Source organism: Aedes albopictus, chromosome 1 (genome assembly GCF_035046485.1).
Source record: "Aedes albopictus strain Foshan chromosome 1, AalbF5, whole genome shotgun sequence".
NCBI classification, from domain to species: domain Eukaryota; kingdom Metazoa; phylum Arthropoda; class Insecta; order Diptera; family Culicidae; genus Aedes; species Aedes albopictus.
The window spans coordinates 149,490,385-149,508,572 of record NC_085136.1 but is presented as its reverse complement, the minus strand read 5'-3'; the positions used below and the strand labels follow the sequence as shown (position 1 = coordinate 149,508,572).

Here is an 18,188-nt window from a genome sequence, read left to right as displayed (position 1 = left end):
AAGAGCAAGTTCTGTTAGCGATGTGGAGGTGAATGCTATAAGTTAAAAAGTAAGGATACGCATACTCTCCCAAAAGCTTGATTTGTTCCGAGAAATGCGGCCTGGCGGTTCGCTATGGTATCGACTACAATAACAACAGAAAGCGGACGGACGAAGCGGCGACAAGGCCAAAGTCAAGCCATCGCTGGTTGAAGGACCCCTAGATAGTCCTACACAAGGTCCTACATAATAGTTGTTTTTCTTCTTTGTATTACAACCTAAAATGTAAAAAAAACTACGTTCACTAAATTAACTCTTCAATTTAAACAAACATGGAGTGGAAACACATCCCATAAATAACTCTTCACTCAACTCATTCCCAGTAACCCTGCTGGTGCAATTCCAATGAAACAGGAAATGGACCGTTTCCATCCAACGGCATCAACTGTATGTAGGCACCTGCACGCGCAATGACACACGCTAATAATATCACTAATTAATCGTAGGTACGAACGAGCCTTCGCAGGAAACCATCAACTTAAGCATTTTGCCAAAGGGTGGAAACCCAATCAATCGCATGCAGTCGGTCCATCCAGTCCTAATTGGGTTGTTGAGAGTTTTTCCCTTCCACATATCGGTACATACATGCAAAGGGATGAAAAGGTAATCACAGCCGATTGAGCGTAATTGAATGACCATTACCTTTAATTTCCCGGGGGGACCCCTTCGGATGTGATGGAAATGAGCGAAACGGTTTTGGTACTTTGATTTTATATCTATATTTGACTTCACAGTGATGATTGGATGAACATAAACTCTGCTGCAGATTTTCTCAAAGCTGATAATCACAATTTTCCACATTTGTTTTTTGAAGCATTTTCATGGGCAGTGGTTTTCTTTCGGTAGAAATTGATTCCCCCTCGATAAATTTACAATTTTCTCATTATTGGCTCTATCATAATTACATACAATGAAAGTATTCAATAAAATGGATTAAAAGGTTCCAAAGTAAAAGATGTTGCTTTTTTCTCTATAATATAAATATGAATAGTTGAATAAAATAAAAGAGTTTGGGTAATCATCGAATGCAATCTTCAATTATGGTAAAAACGGCAAGGAAGAAAATATACGCCATTGGGGTTCCTAAATAAAGTAACTCTATGTCAACGTTACCGACTAAACTAAAAACTACAATAATAGGGTTGCATCATATCAAGTGAACTGTTTCCTCATAACTTCCTATCGTAAGACTAAGCTTCCATGCAAATCGTTGTTGTTTGAATCAGCACGATTGGTAATTCCTAAAGCTGGTAAAGCCGATTGATCGGCAATCGTCGCAAAAAGTAAAATCAATTTTTAAAATGTGCAACACTGGGACCTAAGCACCTTGTCGATTGCTGCTACGATTGTTGTTGGTGAGACATTTCTATAATTTTCTTTTTCTTTTTTGTTGTTAATTTGAACAAGCATCAGCGAATAGTACCCGTACGATCTGTGTGTTCGGTGCAGCTGCTACCACGCATCTGGGTGATGATGACGCCCCCATTTTAGCCACGGAAGAATCCAGCAGTGTTGCTACGATGTCCAAGACCAACGCGGCTTCCACGGCAAACTGTTGGAATATAAATTGAAACTAGGGTTAGAATCCATGGGTAAAGGAGAGAAATATCGCTGAAAAGTACAGAAGTGTTTTCTTGTGATTGTGTGGTGTTACTGTGATAGTTTCAAGTGTATGCGATAGCATCCTTGTGTTAAATACGTGGTAAAATGTCTATGGAAATCAAAAATTTAAAATATCTTGTAAAAAGCTATGGTTTCATGTCTAAGATTGAGTATATCATATTGATTATTTTTTATATGACGAGAATGTACAAACACAGATAACAATTGTGCATCATAGAAAAAAAAATTCAAGATCTTTCCTCTTCCTCTTTTTGGCGTAATGTCCCCACTGGGACAAAACCTGCTGGTCAGCTTAGTGTTCTTAGTGTTCACAGTTATTAACTGAGAGCTTCCTCTGATATTGGTTATTTCACATGTGTATATCGTGTGGTAGGCACGAAGATATTCTATGTCCAAGAAAATCAAGGAAGTATCCTGGACCGACCGGGACTCGAAGCCGTCACCCATGGTCGTGTTGAATACCCGTGTGCTTTAGTGATATCTAGATTTATCTAGAATTACACAGATTTTTTCCATCTTTTTCCTACAGACATCTGTGATCGCAGATCATGAGATAATGAAGATTTTCAAGATTTATAGGCTTTAAACTAGTCTTGTAATCGATATCGAATAAATAATAACCTTTATTTTCATACGTATACCAATTTGATTTAGGCTCATCTTACATTTTGAATAATTATTCTACTATGTATAATAAGGTGGCCCACAGTTATATGAAAAACAAAAATTTCGAAAAATGTCAAGTCTTACCTCCTAAATCAGTTGTTTTGGACTCCCAGAAGCTATGTTCGGAATTTGAGCAAAATCGGTTGAGCCTAAGGGGGCGCTCAAAACGCTTGAAGTTTGTATGGGAAAACTAGGCCAAATGTATGCAGAAATTTTCAGTTTTCGAATTTTGCCGCTAGGTGGCGCTGTGAGCGTTCAATAATCAAACCCTTTGGTATTATTGTAGATGACTATATGCCAAAGAACTTTGTCGAAGACCGCAAAGTGATCCAACGTCTGAGAACAAAGTTATACCCTAGGTAAAGTGAGGATAAACTTTATTGTCGTTTTTCCAATACATGTAAAGGAATAATATCAATAATGAAATCTCAATACTTTGCCTCACTTTGCCTAGGGTATAACTTTTCTCACAGCCGTCAGATCACTACGCGGCATTCAACAAAGTTCTTTGGCATATAGTCACCTACAATAATACCAAAGGGTTTGATTAATGAACTCTTACAACGCCACATAGCGGCAAAATTCGAAAACTTAAAATTTCTGCATACATTTGGTCCAGTTTTCCCATACAAACTTCAAGCGTTTTGAGCGCCCCCTTAGGCTCAACCGATTTTGCTCAAATTTTGAATGTAGCTTCTGGGAGTCCAAAACAACTGATTTAGGAGGTAAGACTTGGCATTTTTCGAAATTTTTGTTTTTCATATAAGTGTGGGCCACCCTGATGTTTAACTATCACAAGAATTTCCTGGAGGAAATCCCGAGAACCCCCTGGATGAAATTCTGGAGGAATTCTAGAGCAACTTCTGGAGCATTTTTTGAGAAATTCCTGGATAAATTTCCAAGGATCTCCTGCAGAAATTCCCGGAAAACTCCTAAATGAATTTCCTGGCAACTTACGGAAAAATTGCCAGGGATCCCCAAGAAAAAATGCCGGTGAACTCCTCGAAGAATGCACGAGGAACTCCTGGAGGGATTTCCTAAAACTCTACCTTTTTTTTTATTCCAGAGAACACTTGGAGGAATTTCCGAAACGCTTTTGGACGTATTCCCGAAGTACTCTTAGAAGTATTGCCAAGGAATTTGCAGCATACATCCAAGCATCCATCTTTGAGTATTGCTGTGGGATTCTTTGGGAAATTCCCATGCAACTTCTAAAGGAATTTCCGAGAGACTCCAGACCGGAATTCCTGATGAACTCCCGGAGGAATTCTCGAGGAGCTACTGGAGAAATGTTAGAGGAACTCCTACAGGGTTTCTCGAAGAATTCCTACAGGAACCCCGAGAAACTCTTGGAGGAGTTCCCGAAGAACTTCTGGACGAATTGCTGGGGAATACCTGGAGGGATTTCCGGAATTTACGTGGAATTCCTGTTAGATATAATAAGGAACTGCTGGGGAAATATCCGAGGATCACCTGCAAGAATTCTCGGGGAATTCCTGGAGGAATTTGCGGGAAAATCCTGGAGAAATTCCCGGCGAATTTCTGGAGGAATTCCCTGGGAACTCTGAAGGACTTATTGTGGCTAAATGAAAATATTCCAGGGGGTTGCCAGGGAAATCCTGGAAGGATGCATGCACAATTGCTGGAAGACTTCTTGGGGAAATCCTGGATGATTTCCCGGTTAATGCCTAAAGTTGATGTTGTGGAAATCCTGGAAGGGATATCCGGGTAGGAGTTCCTGGTGATCTTCTTAAGAAATTTTGCAGTAATTTCTGGAAACCATGGAGGAATTTCCGGAAAATTTCTAGAGAAAATTCGCGGGGAACTCCTGAAGTAATTCCTGGCCTTGAAATTGTCGGTGAAATCGTGGTATAATGCTCGGAGAACATGCAGAGCAATTTCTGATTTGGAATTTGGAGAAACTCCCAGGGAACTAATTTGTTGCAGTTTTGCTCAATTTTCACAGGCAGTTCTACATTACAGGTTTCATGCAATTTTTTTTTTAAATGACTACAGATAAGGGAGCATCCATTAAGTACGTCACGCTAAAATTGAGAATTTTCGACCTCTCCCCTTCGCACGGGTTTTTTTCATATACCACAGTGTAACAATGAATAAGTTTTGGTCTGTCTCAAGAGCAAACTTATGTGTCTCTGACAGATTTTAAGCCGCTAAATCCGAATCCGGGCTCAGATTTGCTCCAACACGTCCCAATTTTGAGCTATATCTCAATTTATAGGTAAAATATGCGATTTTGGGCTTTTTTGACTGCAAACCATTAAGCATGGAAAGATTTTTATTTTTATTTTTTTTTTTATTGCTTAAAAATAGTTAATTATGTGACGAATTGCAAAAAGTTGATATTGTCAGCACGAGTCGTACATTTATGCCGAGTCGGATAAATACGAAGAGTGCTGAAAAAATGCGTTTTGCAACGAGTTCCATACAAAATTTTATGCAATATTTTTTTTTATAATGCAACTCATTTGAGTTCCATAATGTTCATAATGCAACTCATATGAGTTGCATAATGAACATTATGCAACTATTTCCCATTATGCATCTCATTTTAGTTGCATTATAAACCGCTACAGAGAAGTTGATCATTATGATACTGAAATGAGTAGTATAAAATAGAAATAATGACACTGAATTGCATAAAATATTTCCATGCTTAAGGACAGACTTGTTATAATCCCAAAATGGCCGCCACAATGACCAACTTTGACACCTACTCACGATTTCGAGCTCCAAATCTCTTCGTAATTAAAAGCACTGCACCTGATCTTCTTATTTTAAGCTTATTACAAGTGAGCAAAAACAGAATAATAAAATGCACTGTTGTTTGAAGCTTGCTCCTTGACATTTGTGCGTCTGAAGTTCTGATGCACTGTAGAAGCGGGATTTCAGGACGTTTGTCTTTAATGGCTTGCAGTAAAAAAAAACCAAAATCGCATATTTTTCCCTATAAATTGAGGTATAGCCCAAAATTGTGACGCGCTGGAGCAAATCTGAGCCCGGATTCGGGTTAAGCGGCCCAAAATCTGTCACAGACTCATAAGTTTGCTCTTGAGACAAAAAAAATGTTGCACTGTGTACTCAATACCCCAAGCAACCAGTAAGCATTTAAAATAGCATTCCTTCAGCATTATAGTAACCTTTACGACAAGGCGTTTAATGCTAATTAGCCGTATATGCGACTATAGTGCTACCTTACAGCAGGTTTTGGCAAAATAACGGGCTGTCTTAGTGCTATCCCTTCAGGAACGTCGTGACGAAATGTCAAAGAAGCGTAACGCCTCGTCGAGCAAAAAAAACAAAAATAGATTGACGTCTGCTTCTCGTTCTCTCAGCCTGCTTCCCGCTTCATCGTCCTTTTATATTCCAGTGGTACTTTTTTGCTGATTTTTGTAGTGATGTAGGTTTGAACTTACGATCCGGAGATTGATGAATCACATCTGCTTCTGATTCTGTTGCTCCTGATCCACGATGCTAAAGCTGTTCCGGTGGCGTGCGTTGATTTAATCGCCAATATAAAGAATGATTCGATAACAGCTTCAGATTCAACATCAAAAACTTGTTTTCATTGAGGTGTTTCATTGTGGTAGAGGATTACGATCCCTTCTTTTAAATATCTGTGGAATATGATTCTTTCTTCCCTCTTTCAAACAATCCTATGATCCACCAAAGCATCCACCTATTTGGCACACATTTTCCGACGAAATGATAAATAATTGGTAATTTTTTGATGGACAAATTCCCAAACCAATCCAGCTGCAGTAATGTTTTCTTTGGTGCTTTTGGATGAGTAGAGGAAAATGAAGAAACAAATAAGATGCACAAATTTGTAAACAGAAGCATAGGCTCTGTAAGAGAGAGACAATATGTGTTGCCGAATGCGTAACATATCTCCTGACCTTTTTGCTCCTAGCATTTGAAGAGCAGTTGGAAAGCATTCTGATTGCTCCCAAGTGAATACACTTCAAGCAGTTGAAATGCTAATTAACAGCCAAAAGCATTTGAGCAGCACAGTTTATGCTAACTCAAGGCAGTTATGCATTCAAACTGACGAGTTGTGCCACTTTTGGCGGATACTGCGTAATAGTGAAGATTTTACGATTTCCGAGTAAGTTCAACTCAGTCATTGAGTAGGAATTTTTTTCGGTGTAAGCGTTATGAAAGCGATCATTGCGCCTTCTCCAAACGTTTGGAAGCTAAGTTATTCTTTTTGAAAGGATGATCGATAGTATATACATACACACATATCGAATGTTAAGCATCTGTTATCTGTGGTAAAAATAAAATTGGAATGCCAACCGGATTGATAGAAATACTGAATGACTCATTTTTTACAAATCTTGAAAAGTAAAAGGCTTGTGACGTGCCATTTTTTTTTATTTTCTTTACCGAAAAACAAGGCGACACTAATCGAATATTTATGGTTTATCTTATCGATTAAAAGAGTGAGGTTCAGTTAAAAGGTAATAGCTTGCCTACCGGTACGGCGATAAAAATGTATTATTATTCTCAAATTTATCTTATCATTCGTAATTTTAATGACCCGTTTAACGAATTCCGATTATAAAAATAATCATAGGAGATAATAATGCTTGATCCGGCAATAACACTGCATTTGGGAACGTGTGCAACACATTTTGTTTCCAGAGTTTTAAAGGTCATTTCGGTGCCCATGTACACGTATGTGTACATGTGTGTACATGTATGTGTCACGATTCAGAGACAGCACGGACCACAACAAGTGTGTGTGATTATCCGTAGTTCACTTATTTCATTAGTATTCATTTATTTAATTTCACATCGAATTCACGACAGGGCAGAAGGGATTACAGTCCCGGGGCCTGACGAATCCCACCACTTGCGAGTCAGCCGCTTAGTCGACGACTAAGAATAGGAACACTAACCCCAATTAAAGATGTGAAGCGACCCGTACCAAGAAATGAGTGATCGAGGTGGTGAAAAAGATGCTCGATCATTAACGAAGCCTATGAGATACCTGGGCACCCACACAGCATTTCGTTCCTTAGGGCTCTGGCGTGGTGGATCTCTTTTCCCGTGCAATTCGTGTGATTCAATCATGAAACCAATTTAATAAAAAAAATATTAAAAAAGTTGTAGGAATCGGTACTGATGATGTTAAACCCTTCGCAAGGTGTAGGTTGGTATCCGGTAAAGAGATGTGAGGATATATGTGCGGGAAGCAGCGTACGCAGCTCCAGCGTGGAAGCTCCGGTTCACACTCCGGCAAGCCAGCCGGTGGATGGAGCGTGGTTGTTGAGGGCCATCACTCAAAACAGCGAAGGAATGCCCACAATCGAGGTAGCTAAGCAGCAGCTTGGCAAGATCATCGACTTTGCGTCCACGAAGTCCAACATTAGTAAGGATCTGAAAACGGCCTTGTTGCGACTTCGTCAGTCGACAGACCATGCCCAGCAGGAACACGCGATACTCGCGAAGACTGCAGCAGTGGCGGTACCTGTGAAGGAAAATAACAAGGAAAATAATACGAAGTCTACCCAGACGGAGGCCTTCGCTTTCGAAGGTAGTCCAAAAGGGACTTTTAATGGTTTCGGCTTGCAGTCACAGAAATAAGCGTTGGTTCTGTTATTTCATCGCCGACGTTTCGATCCTCGGGTTTGGATCTTCTTCAGGGCTCGAAGTTAACCAACTTGTGAAATGCCGTGTTTGCACGGAGGTATGTCGGGATTTTTGTGGAATGGCCTCATTAACAATTTTGTACCATTGTTAAATTAATGGGAAAATTAATTACTGGGGGTTTTTTTACACTGTCCGGAATTGCACTTTAAACGGATGTTTCACCGTCGAAGAAAGGGAGATTACTCCCTTTATGGTGGATGCGACTGCTTGTGACAAGCACTCGCAGAAGCGGGCGAGGCAGCCGTCAGGTGAGAAGCTATCTAGCGATGCCCGCTAGACTTACCCCGAAGGTCGACAGCAATGCCGGTAAATCGGACTCCAGCCAGGTGTCCCGGAAAGCTGGGAAGGGTGGGTCTTAAAAGGCTGGCCCGTCCCGGAAAGATGGGAACAAGGGGTTGCGACCGTCGGTAGGCTCTCAGCGGCCACAGAGTAGGGTGAATCAAGGGGAGGACTAAGGCGATGCGAAGCGACGACGCCAAGCTCGAGGGTCTGGGAGCCGATGTGTGCAGTATTGGACTCGTTCGGGCGAGATGATCCTGGAGCTGGAGCGCCATAAGGAGCTCAAGGGTGCCGCCTTCAATAGGTTGGCAGAAGAGGTCCTTGGTGAAGGAGTAGAGATGAGGGCTCTCACACAAAAGGCGACTCTAGAGGTCAAAGGCCTAGACGAGGTCACCGAAGTGGAAGGTGGCCGCCGCAGCCATTAGGCTACGAAAGGAGTCGGCAGGGACACAGATAACTTTGGTTCAGCTACCAGTGGCGGACGTTGAAAAGTCTGTTAAAGTAGGGAAGATGAGGGTAGGCTGGTGCGTATGTCATCTGACGTTCCACGAGCCACCGGAAGTTTGCTTTAGGTACCTGGAACCAGGACACAAATCATGGGGCTGCAAAGGCCCTGACAGGCGCAATCTGTGCAGGAGATGCGCCGCCGAAGGTCATAAGGCACAAGCAGTGTTGATGTACACGTGCTGTAGGCGCATGTACGGGAGCCACATTGCAAGCGAGCTCTCAGGAGTACTGTACAGTGGGGGACTTAAAGTTGTGTGCCTCATTTTTATCAAGATGTGCCCCATGAGCTTCATCTCATGCGCTGATTAAGGTTAACAATTTGACAAAAACTTCCTAAACGAACGAGAATTGATACCTTATCCTTTGCGTTGAGAGTCTCTTATTTCATTTATTTAGTTAACATCAAATTCATGATAATACTGAATCAACAATTTGCCGCCATAATAATCGATTTGCAGCTGCAGCTCTCCAACGTCGGTCACGCCAAACACTCGCCAGATCACGCTCCACCTGGTCCGCCCATCGAGCTTTCTGCGCTCCACGCCTTCTTGTACCAACCGGATGATTAGCAAACACCAACTTTGCAGGGTTGTTGTCCGACATTCTTGCAACATGTCCTGCCCACCGTATCCTTACGGTTTTGGCCGCCTTCTGGATGCTGAGTTCGCCGTAAAGTGCAGCGAGCTCGTGGTTCATCCTTCTTCGCCACACACCGTTCTCCTGCACACCGCCGAAGATAGTTCTTAGCACGCGTCGCTCGAAAACTCCGAGTGTTTGCAGGTCCTCCTCGAGCATCGTCCATGTCTCGTGTCCCTAGAGAACCACCGGTCTTATTAACGTCTTGTACATGGTACATTTGGTGCGGGGGAGAATCTTTTTTGACCGCAGTTTCTTCTGGAGCCCATAGTAGGCACGACTTCCACTGATGATGCGCCTTCGTATTTCACGGCTCACGTTATTGTCAGCCGTTAGTAAGGAACCGAGGTAGACGAATTCTTCTACCACCTCGAAAGTATCCCCGTCTATCGTAACATTGCTGCCAAGGCTTGTCCTGTCTCGCTCAGTCCCACCTACCAGCATGTACTGTCACCACCAGTCCGACCTTTGCTGCTTCATATTTCAGGCCGGTGCACCGCGGTGTACAGTTCTGCCACCGTTCCAAATGTTCTAGCAATAATATCCATGTCATCCGCAAAACAGACAAATTGGCCGGATTTCGTGAAGATCGTACCCCAGCTCGTCGCATAGCACTTTCCAGAGCGATATTGAACCTTGTCGTAGTCCCCATCGAAATTCGAATGAAATGGATGGTTCACCTGAAATCCTTAAGCTGTTCTGCAAACCGCCCATCGTTGCTCTTATCAGTCTGGTAAGCTTCCCTGGAAAGCTGTTCTCGTCCATGATTTTCCATAGCTCTGTGCGGTCGATACTGTCGTATGCCGCTTTGAAGTCGATGAACAGGCCCTGGGACCTGGTATTCACGGCATTTCTGGAGGATTTGCCGTACGGTGAAGATCTGGTCCGTTGTCGACCGGCCGTCGATGAAACCGGCTTGGTAATTTCCCACGAACTCATTTACTTTAGGTGAAAGACGACGGAAGATGATCTGGGATAGCACTTTGTAGGCAGCATTCAAAATGGTGATCGCTCGAAAGTTCTCACACATTAACTTGTCGCCTTTCTTGTGGATGGGACAGATTATCCCTTCCTTCCACTCCTCCGGTAGCTGTTCGGTTTCCCAGATCTTGATTACTAACTGGTGCAGACAGGTGGCCAACTTTTCCGGGCCCATCTTGATTAGCTCTGCTGCGATACCGTCCTTACCAGCCGCTTTGTTGTTTTTGAGCTGGTGGATAGCATCCTTAACCTCCCTCAGCGTGGGAGTTGGTTCGTTCCCGTCCTCTGCTGCACCAACATAGTCATTTTCCCCGCTGCCTTGGTCCTCCGTGCCTACATTCTCTTCGCCATTCAGGTGCTCGTCGAAGTGCTGCTTCTACCTTTCGATCGCCTCACGTTAGTCCGTCAGGACGATCCCGTCCTTATCAGATTTCGGCTTGCGGCACGTAGCCGTTGCGGGATGCGTTGAGCTTCTGGTAGAATCTACGTGTTTCTTGTGAACGGCACAGCAGTTCCATTTCCTTGCACTCCGCTTCTTCCAGGCGGCGCTTTTTCTCACGGAAGAGACGGGTCTGCTGCTTCCGCTTCTGTCTGTATCGCTCCACATTCTGTTGGGTTCCATGCTGTAGCATTACCGCCCGCGCTGCATCCTTCTCCTCCAAAACCGCTCTGCACTCCTCGACGAACCAACCGTTTCGTCGACTGTTGATGGCTGCTTTAACTGTACTCCAGCAGTCCTCTAGAGAAGCCACATCGAGTACTGTACTCGGAGTACACCCTCGTCCAGCAACGCGGCCTCGGCCGTATGTGGTAACGTCATCCGGTTGCTTCACTAGCTCTAGATCGTACCGGGGCGGTCGCCGGTATTGTACATTGTTAATAACGGCGCAGTTTAAGCATCACCAGGTAGTGATGATATTAGCGCCACGATAGGTCCTGACATCGATAATGTCGCAGAAGTGCCACCCATCAATCAGAACGTGGTCGATTTGCTATTCCGTTTGCTGTGGTGATCTCCAGGTGTAACGATACGGTAGGCTGTGCTGTAAGAAGGTGCTACGAATGACCATGTTCTTGGAGGCGGCGAAATCGATGAGGCGTAGGCCATTTTCGTTCGTCAGCTGGAGGGCGCTAAACTTTCTAAACGTCGCCGTCGTTCTGAATTCGTCCTACTGGCCTACCTGAGCGTTTAGGTTTACTATGATGATCTTGATGTCGTGGTTTGGGCAGCGGTCGTACTCGCGTTCGAGCTGCACGTAAAATGCGAGTTTGTCATTATCAGTGCTTCTGGAGTGAGGGCTATGCACGTTTATTATGCTGATGTTGAAGAATCGGCCCAACCTGCACATTCTTTCGTCGATCGGCCACCAACCGATCTCGCGCCTCTGCATGTCGCCCATCACTATAAAAGTTGTTCCCAGCTCACGTGTGTGGCCGCGAATCTGGTAGAATGATTACTTCTAAACATTCACACCATATATCCGGCCCAACACACCTCCTGCAGCGCTACGATTCCGAACCCGTGGTCCTTCAGTATATCGGCGAGTATACGGATGCTCTCGACGAAGTTGAGAGATCTGCAGTTCCACGTATCGAGTTTCCAATCGCAAATCCCTTTCTGTCGCTGTGGTCGCCACCATTCCCAAGTAACACAGTTTGTTATATAATAGTTTAAAATTCACGTTTCAGACTCAATCAGATGTATTTTGCTTGTATTTTTAACTTGATATCAAGCACTTATAATCTCAAAACAGCGCAAAAAATGGCGGCTTATAAAACATCTGTATAGTTATATAAGATGTATCCTGATACATATATAAAACTAATAATGACGTTCCAACTTAACGCTCATATATTGACAAGGTATTATCACGTTAACTTTTAGTAACAGCTGCTTTCAAAACGCATATATAGTACAATCAAATTTTACATTGCAATATAGTTATTTTAATGACATCCAGCTAGCAGAAAACATTTATAGAACATACAACATGCATAAAGATTAAAACTGTTTTTTTGCCAATCATATGACTTGTAGAAAACATGTATAATACAGGTCAATAAAACTCCGCACTAAATGTTTGGCGTAGCAGCAGACACAAAAGCGAAATGAAAAAAAGGTATAATAAATAAAAAAAATTACTTAACCAGATTATTCATTCCGATGAAGGGTTTGATGGTGATGAAGTCAATGTTCCTATACGATAATTGGCGAATAACAAATAATAGAATGACTGACACTTAGTTATGATGATGCTCACCTGCGGTTCAAGATTTGTGGTGAATGTTATGATTTTACTTGCCTATTTTTCATGCGCCATTGACCTAGACGAAATAGTATATAATGATCAATCCAATTTACGAGATTTTTTTTAGATCCACATGAATATCAATATGGCTGGCTCTTCTTGAAGTTTACAGTGTCGTTCTAAAGATTTAGGACCACATTATGTTTCAATTGTGGTTAAAATTTAGTCTCTTGTTCATTACTAAATATTTATAAAGTAAGATTTGAGTATTATAAACTTAACAAAAATACAAATTTCTTCTGAATGATTAACAAAGTTAAAAAATATACATTTATTTTTTCCCGTAATAATACTTGTACTCACATTTTGAGCAGGTACTGTCAGCTAGATATTTTTCCCGAGTGGATTTAGAAATAAGTGGAAATTAGGTTGAAAGAACGTATTGAAAACGACTATAAAATAAAACGTGGAAATACTTGTAATAAAGTTTTTCACACGTTTTTTCTACATCTTTTAGACATGCTCACACATTAGCTGTGAAGATATGTTGCGACAAACAATAAAACAACGTTAAAATAACTCAATTATAACTTGTTTCTTAGCCAGACTCAATCTTAAACAATTATTTTAGTTTGTTTTGCAAATGGCCCCGTGGCTCGTAAATTTTTCCCCGCTCGCAAATGTAAAAAGTCCCGCGTTCCACAGGAATACAAGTTCCCTGTGGCCAACCCTGTGAAAAGAATCGTCGATTCACGAATTCGTTGCTCTTAAATTAATCAGCAGCTGGGCGTGATGGATTGTGATGCACCACATCGGACAGCTGAAGCAAGACTCCGAACCACACCAAGTGGCGCTGTGGTAAGTAGTAGACGATGACCTGTGCTTGATGATGATGATGATGATGATGAGATCTAGCACATCAATATTGTTGAAAAGCGGCTCAATTTGTTGTTTTTTCCGAGAGCTGAAGTGGGTAAAAAGCATTTCATCCCTTGGACACCAAGTGACACTCGGACATTATCGGGGTCAGTTTCTTGACATATACTAATGTGTAAACGTTAACAGAAGATAGCAAAGTTGTTGCGTTTGCCTGTAGTGTATTTGATGCTCTAATAACGTTATACAACAGTACAAATAACACATTTCGTACCTGGTGAAATAATTGATAGTATTTTGAGGTTATTCATCGTCCAGCCTAAATAGAGCATTATTATAGCTCAAGATGTATTTCCATCCACTTATGTAACATTTATAAAACAACTTTTGATCTTTCAATTTTTTAAGATGTTTTCTGTGTTACTTGGGTTACTATCGGTTCACATTCTTCTCTTGTTGTTTTTTTGGTGCTTGTCGTTTTATGGCTCACTCGCAGGGCCTGACACCAACCCACTAACCCAGGGATCTGGGCTTACCTTCCCGGAAGCTACGGGTTCTGCATTGGCATTTCCTCCAAGTACAGTGCTAATTAGCTAGGCTCAAGCGCCAGTTTTCGCCGGGGGTGGTGTTTTTAATGGCAGCCCAGGAGATAATATTTTACCTGAGGTTTCACCCCCAAAATCCTTGAGTAACCAGCTCTGATGCCATCACAACACCGCTTCTAATACAACTGTCACGGGCACAAATCAAAGTGACATAGGTCATCGGAAAATAACGCAATTTCAAAATAAAAAAAAAACGATTTCAGATAAGGACTGTTCAATTTATAAAACGGACAACTTGCTTGTGCGATATCTTTTTTATTTTTCAATAATATCATTATCAGTTTTTTGCATAACTTTCTATAGCTATTCTCAAATGTAGGAAAAATATAACATTAAGCAAAATGTTCTTTATTGTGTAACTGAAGCGGTTTTCGTAAAACATCAATGAAAACCCATTTCTCAAAATTCGACATAACTTTCCACATACTTAATATGCACATTTTCATGAAGTTTTCAATGTATTGGAATCTTATACTATTCTACTGAAGGTAAAGCTTAATAGTTGGTCAGTAATAATGCACCAAGCAGTCTTCGGCTTGATATGGTGAGTTGCCTTATTTTCATAGAAATTATGAAAAAAAGTTCATTTAAGTCTTGTGCAGCAATAACATCACGGATTAGGCTAAAAATTTGTCCAGAGTAGTAGAATATTGCTCTCTGAATGATACAGAAGAAAAAATTACTTATAATTGCATTTTTAATCAAAAATTTAATCCATTAAGATGGCCATATTAAAAAATGTCATACTTTTTGCTCCATTGATGCAGATTTTCGACTCTAGCGAATCTTGTTATTATTTTTTTTCAGCAAAGTTGGTCCTATGTTATTATACACCTTATTTAATAACAATCGGATGCAAAGTTTTCATTTCCAACATTATTGTTATGCAAAAATTTGCATTAGGTTGCATTGTTATTTGAAGGAACCTTCAAAGAACGAAACCGTTTTGATTACTGTGTCTGCAATAGCGCACAGTAACCAAACCAGCAATGCTATTAAGAAGCAGTTTTCTGCATTTAAAACCACATTATTCCCACTTTCGACTGGATGCATAAAAAAATTGATTATTTAATATTTTCATGCCCTTTTTGCTTTACAATTGAATTTTATTGAAAAAATCGAATCTTATTTGAGACTTTAATATCTCAACACTTAATTTTCCGATTGAGTTTAAATTTTGCCAGAATGTTTATTACTCATGCTGCTGCCGCATGGCACATTGTACTTTTCTTGTATTAGAAACGATATACCATATGTGAACAGTAATTTTATATATATTTTCAATTTTCAGCAATCAAAAAATTCACCTTATTTAACACCTGGCCGATTTTCTAAAAAATAAAACTATTTTGATTCGATTCAAAAATGATCATTGTAATGACAGATTATGTACTGAACAACGAAGCAAGGGTGGTTAAATTTGAACTACGCGTCTTCTTTTTATAGCCTTATAAAGTTGTCCGTTTTATAAATTGAACAGTCCTTAATATTATACAAATCAAAATAAAATCTACTTCCGCGACTATTTACTTTTACCCGCAGTCAGAGATACGCGCGGAGCAGTCGCCTAGGAAAACAGATCTGTGTTTCTCTTCCATGGTACCAGATTTGTATGTCAAAATTGGCGGAAAACTTAAAATAAACATGAAGAACCGCGGACAATTCATTCGAAATTGCAAGCAGAAGCATGATACTGTTGGATATATACAAATGGGTCATCTTTCAAGGTCACACTAATGCCGAATTCCCCGAAACCGAGCGATATGTTTTTTTGTTTCACAAATTTTCAGTAGAATTTTCAAACTTTTGATAGTATCAACACTTTCACATTAATTGTACTATAACCCACAGTTTCTTCTGTCTGTGTCGCAATTCGCTCTATATTCTGTCAATAGCATGCTGCATTTTTTTAAAATAAGCCAAAAAAAATCATGTTTGTGTACTTTTATGTTTCAAACTGTTTGTATCTGGTGAACGTGTGCATATGTGCATTTCTTTGTTTTGGTAGTGTTGGTGAAAGTGAACAAATCAATAAATAAATCATCGTTACAAAGTGGAAATAAACTTACATTTACGCCACCAGTTTTGGATCCGTTGTTCCATGGACGCCTTCGACTACAACCGAACTAGGTGAGCCGAAGTATTTTCTGTAGCATTCTATATTTTTCGCGGTAGGATTTCAGGTGTTGTTTTGATTGGATGTGGATCTTGGAGTATTGGCGCATGTATTGGTGTAGTAACAGTGGTATTTGTTGTTGTTGCTTGGAGGATATTTACATACACACGCACAGGCGGACATATGATGCGCAAACGAGCAGTCAGCAGACGCACAGATCGTACACAAAAGCTTCACACGCAAACAGACACAAAAGCATTCGCATTGCCACTATCGACGTTTGTTGGTTTGCGTGTCGGTTTCTTGTTATATCTGAATAAATATCTATGCATGTATGTGTGTGTTTTAATGTGTTGGTTTCAATTTGTAGCAGTCGATCATTGCGACTCGTATGCGTCCAAATTTACTTGCGCTGATTCAGACGAGTTTGGCGTACTGTGAAGAAAAAATGAAGCAAATTAATTGACAATGTTTGTTACACGGGTTAATGGTTTTTGTTAGAGAAAAATCACACATTTTGCAGTTAGTTTTAACTGATTTCATTCCACACACTTGTTAGGGATTCACAATCCATTTTAGTTCATCATTAGACCTACTGTTCCAGTTTTGGTTGATACAAATTATAATTCAAAATCAATAATGTTTTAACATTTCATATAGACGAGATTAACAGAAAAAGGCCCTTTTACACTAAGTAAACGAATTAAGACTATTCTAATAAAAATCGTTACCGCTCTTTTTTTAAATCTTCACCAAGTTCTTATGGTCAAAACCAAAACAGTTTTCTGTATTTTAGTAAATGTTAGTTTTGAACAGTTAATTACATTAAAATATATATAAAAAAAACATTCCACATCAGTTGTGTTAAACTATTATAGAAAATACGAATCATTATTAGTCCAGAGTCATTCATACGGCGAAACACGGAATGACTCCAAGGATAGAATCAAACAATCAGGATATCTGCAAACAACAACCAATGGGATAAAGGAACTATGGGAAACCGCGTTTGCTAACTTTAGATCCATTTGTACAAAAGCGTCCACTATCGGCAGAATTTGATAGACAACAGGGGAAGAAGCAACGCTCAAAACAGCACAACTCAACGAACACAATAATAGAGAACACAGAATAGGTACGAACTTTTTTCCGCCTTTCTAGACTCCATCGACTTCCATTCCCCGGGGTTGGAAACAGATGGCGCTTCAACATTCGATGACTACTCAAACTCTCATATTCGTTGGGACACAAAAGATGTTGCCACAAACAGGGATAACTATGACCCATCAACGATGATTAGCGAGACCACGGATAAATGGAGAAAAACGTAGACATCGTACAACATATAGATGTGATGGTTGATGTTGCCGTTCCTGCACCTTTGTTTCTGCTTCATGCAAATGACGATAATGAAACTGATGATTTAGCCTAGATCATTTCAATAGCTCTGCTCTCCTATTGGCTAACTAACTTTTATAACTTTAGCATAACAAATAAAAAAGTTTTAATTGCAACAATCTTCCCCTTCTGTTTCCTCCCTGCAATTATATTGTATACACACAAGGAAGCAAGAATTATAAAAAAAACTTTTCTCCTTCCAATTCATCAATGAAGTTTACTCCTTTCTTCCACTGCTAATATGTATATACCTGCCTTGTGCTACAATCGGGAAAAAAGTCGTACAACTACCAGTTGAAGATATCCTTTATCCTGTAACTTCAAACATCGTTTCCTTCGTTTACCAGATAAATTAATATTAGTCCTGCCTTTTGATTCTGTAGTATTCCTGATTAAATTACAAAGTAGTACGGTTAAAAGATAGTGATTCGTGTAATCTACTAGATAACGTTCTTAGCCACTCGATATGGTGTTTTACGAGCTGAAATGCGAAGAAAAATGTGAAGAGAACGAACGGAAGAAAGAAACAAAACAACG

General features: G+C 40.5%; 1 protein-coding gene across 18 annotated transcripts in view; it reads right to left on the bottom strand.

Moving 5' to 3' along the window:
* Positions 1 to 903: 903 nt before the first annotated feature.
* Positions 904 to 18,188, bottom strand: part of LOC109425098 (tropomodulin-1) — a 283,267-nt gene continuing 265,982 nt past the window's right edge. For 14 of the 18 annotated variants that reach the window (XM_062845577.1, XM_029861765.2, XM_029861763.2 and 11 more), the window contains 2 exons: positions 17,397 to 18,132; positions 16,315 to 16,688 (listed from right to left, as the gene is read on the bottom strand). Coding sequence is in view for 4 of the 18 variants with exons in the window: in XM_029861775.2 (XP_029717635.2) it covers positions 18,092 to 18,132 (41 nt within the window). In the remaining 14 variants the exon portion in view is untranslated. Of the gene's footprint in view, positions 1,592 to 16,314; positions 16,689 to 17,396; positions 18,133 to 18,188 lie in introns of those variants that run through there. The other 4 variants (XM_029861769.2, XM_029861770.2, XM_062845580.1 and 1 more) reach the window with 2 other exon arrangements.